The sequence below is a fragment of the Papaver somniferum genome, chromosome 1 (genome assembly GCF_003573695.1).
Source record: "Papaver somniferum cultivar HN1 chromosome 1, ASM357369v1, whole genome shotgun sequence".
Lineage (NCBI taxonomy): Eukaryota > Viridiplantae > Streptophyta > Magnoliopsida > Ranunculales > Papaveraceae > Papaver > Papaver somniferum.
The window spans coordinates 129,898,523-129,900,827 of NC_039358.1; the positions used below are offsets into that span (position 1 = coordinate 129,898,523).

Sequence of the window (2,305 nt, forward strand, 5' to 3'; positions counted from 1 at the left end):
AAAAAAAAAACAAAAAAAAAAAAGGATAAGTCGTGTTAATATATATGAGAAAGGAGAGTTTCAAAACTAATTTGAAGCTACTAATCTCTGATAAATATCGAAGGCAGCTAGAAAGGAAGGCCTTCCATGCAAACAAATAGGTTTTACCCTTTATTAGGGTAGTGATGGCTGCGGAAGGAACCCAACATTTTGCGAAAGATAATAAGATGTTTCTTTGTAGTTGACAAACCAACTAAAAGAGAAATGGCAACAATTGCATTTTCAACACACATTTCTACAAGGATGATCAGTCACAATGGGATACTTGTGTACATGGCTTTGGTTAATAGTCACAAGACAGGTATACACGCAAAACCAACAAAATGGAGATTGAAAATATGGAATGGGACTAACCAATAAGAGAGTAAAGAAAAAACGAAAAATGCACCCACTTCCTCTCCCCCAATTTCTCTCCACTCTAGGTCTTGGATCACAAGATACATAAGAAGCACTTACTTGCAAATTTCAGTCAGTTAGTACAAATACTAACTACTTAACAAAGTACATACATATACGCATTGATTAGGCAAACAAACTCTGAATACCATTTCTAGAATATTAGTACATGGTTTCGATTATGAGACGCAGCAGTCTATTATTGATTGATTGACGGAAAATAGTAGAAACCACTTCGCGTCTCTAAGCATAACTAACATTTCAGACAATTGAAACAATGATCATCAAAAACAAAAGACTCCCCAATTGTAGGGCTACATAACCCTAAAACATTGTACAAACACACATTCAAATAAATTTGTAAAATATCACATTTTAACTCACCGAGGAGGCCCATTTCTTCTTCCAATTAGCAAGGGATGCTGGTGTTGAGTGAAAATATGCAAATTGAGAATATTGGAAGAGACAATTCTTTGGTGTCAATACGTTTCTGCATATTTGCATTTCTTCCTTAATCGAATCAAAATATATGAAACAGATTAAAGAAATCACATAAGCGAGTGAGAAAGGAGCAGTTTTTATCTGGTTTTTGCATTAAACTCGGCTCACTTTTAGCATATGGAACGGTTGATTGTGGGAACGAAGACGGCCTCTCAAAATAGAGATTCTTCACCGTCTTTCTCTGTTGTTCGCAAGAACCAGTAGGAATTACAAGAGCTCGGGAAAATAGGTAAAGATTTTGGATTATATTCCGAGTCGGGATTCCAGAAAGAGAGTCCGGATCGGTTTTTCTTGAAAACCCGTATTTGAGGCCGGTTTCTACGGGGTGGCAAACTGGCCGCGTCATTATGGGAAAAAAATAATCGACCGAGTCTCACTCGACCGTTAGCGGTGTAGTCTCTACCGCTCGGTTGATTTTAAATCTCCACAGCTATAATGAAAAATGCACTAGTTTTTATTAATATCTTAAAATTAAACTGTGATATAATAACTTTAAATCTTGATTACATCTAAATGCATCATATAAATGAAAGATGCATCATACAAATGCTAATCCAAATGCATCATATTTGGGCAACACCCTCAAGATAAGGTAACAACTATCAAATTGAAAATCTTTTCCCATTCTGTTGCGCCATTCAACCCGACACATTTGCTCTACATCAAATTCGTTTTGACCATTTACTAGGTTTCGATTGCATTCAATAAGCGCAACAACAAACAAGATCACATCCTTGATGATTACTTCGAAGCGATGACACAAAGTATTTGCATCTCGATTATTGAGGTTCAATGTTTCTACTTGAAATCTCTGAAATATGTTTTGCCACAAAGTATTTGCATCTTGTTGTTGGTGTGCACCATTGACCATTTCTTCTGCAACATGAACATAATTCCTCCAAATGCATTCATTTTCAGCTAAGCTAAACTTGCGACCTCGAACTGCCATATTAGATTTGTGAAGTGATAGAATGAAGATTGAAGAAGTGGTGTGAGTCGAAATGAAATTTGATATTGTATTTATAGGGTGATGAATTGATGACCGTTGGATGACATGCAGTGGGCGGCCGAGTTTGCACCCCTAGCGGTTTACTCTTGACCGTCCGATCTATATTACACCGTACGATCGAGAATCGACCGCTCGGTAGGGACTCAGCCTGTCCTGGCAAAGTGGAAAATTTTCCACTTTGTCATGGCCATAATGGGTGCAAAAGTGGTAAACTCATGGCTTTGTCATACCCATAGGAACCGGTCTGAGAACCTGTACGTTGGTGAAAAGGGGTGCCTAAATAAAACTCGATTTAGTTAGTGGTTATATACATACACCAACGCTTCACCTAAAGGCTAAACACATTTTTTGGGAATGCAC

General features: G+C 37.5%; 1 protein-coding gene across 2 annotated transcripts in view; it reads right to left on the reverse strand.

The window, feature by feature from the left end:
* LOC113300419 overlaps positions 1–1,152 on the reverse strand; it is a 6,432-nt gene extending 5,280 nt beyond the window's left edge. Inside the window, exon 1 of one of the 2 annotated variants that reach the window (XM_026549656.1) lies at positions 820–1,152. In XM_026549656.1, the coding sequence (XP_026405441.1) occupies positions 820–832 (13 nt within the window). In that variant the 5' untranslated portion in view covers positions 833–1,152. The remainder of the gene's footprint in view (positions 1–819) is intronic. The other variant, XM_026549654.1, reaches the window with a different exon arrangement.
* Between the last annotated feature and the right edge of the window lie 1,153 nt (positions 1,153–2,305).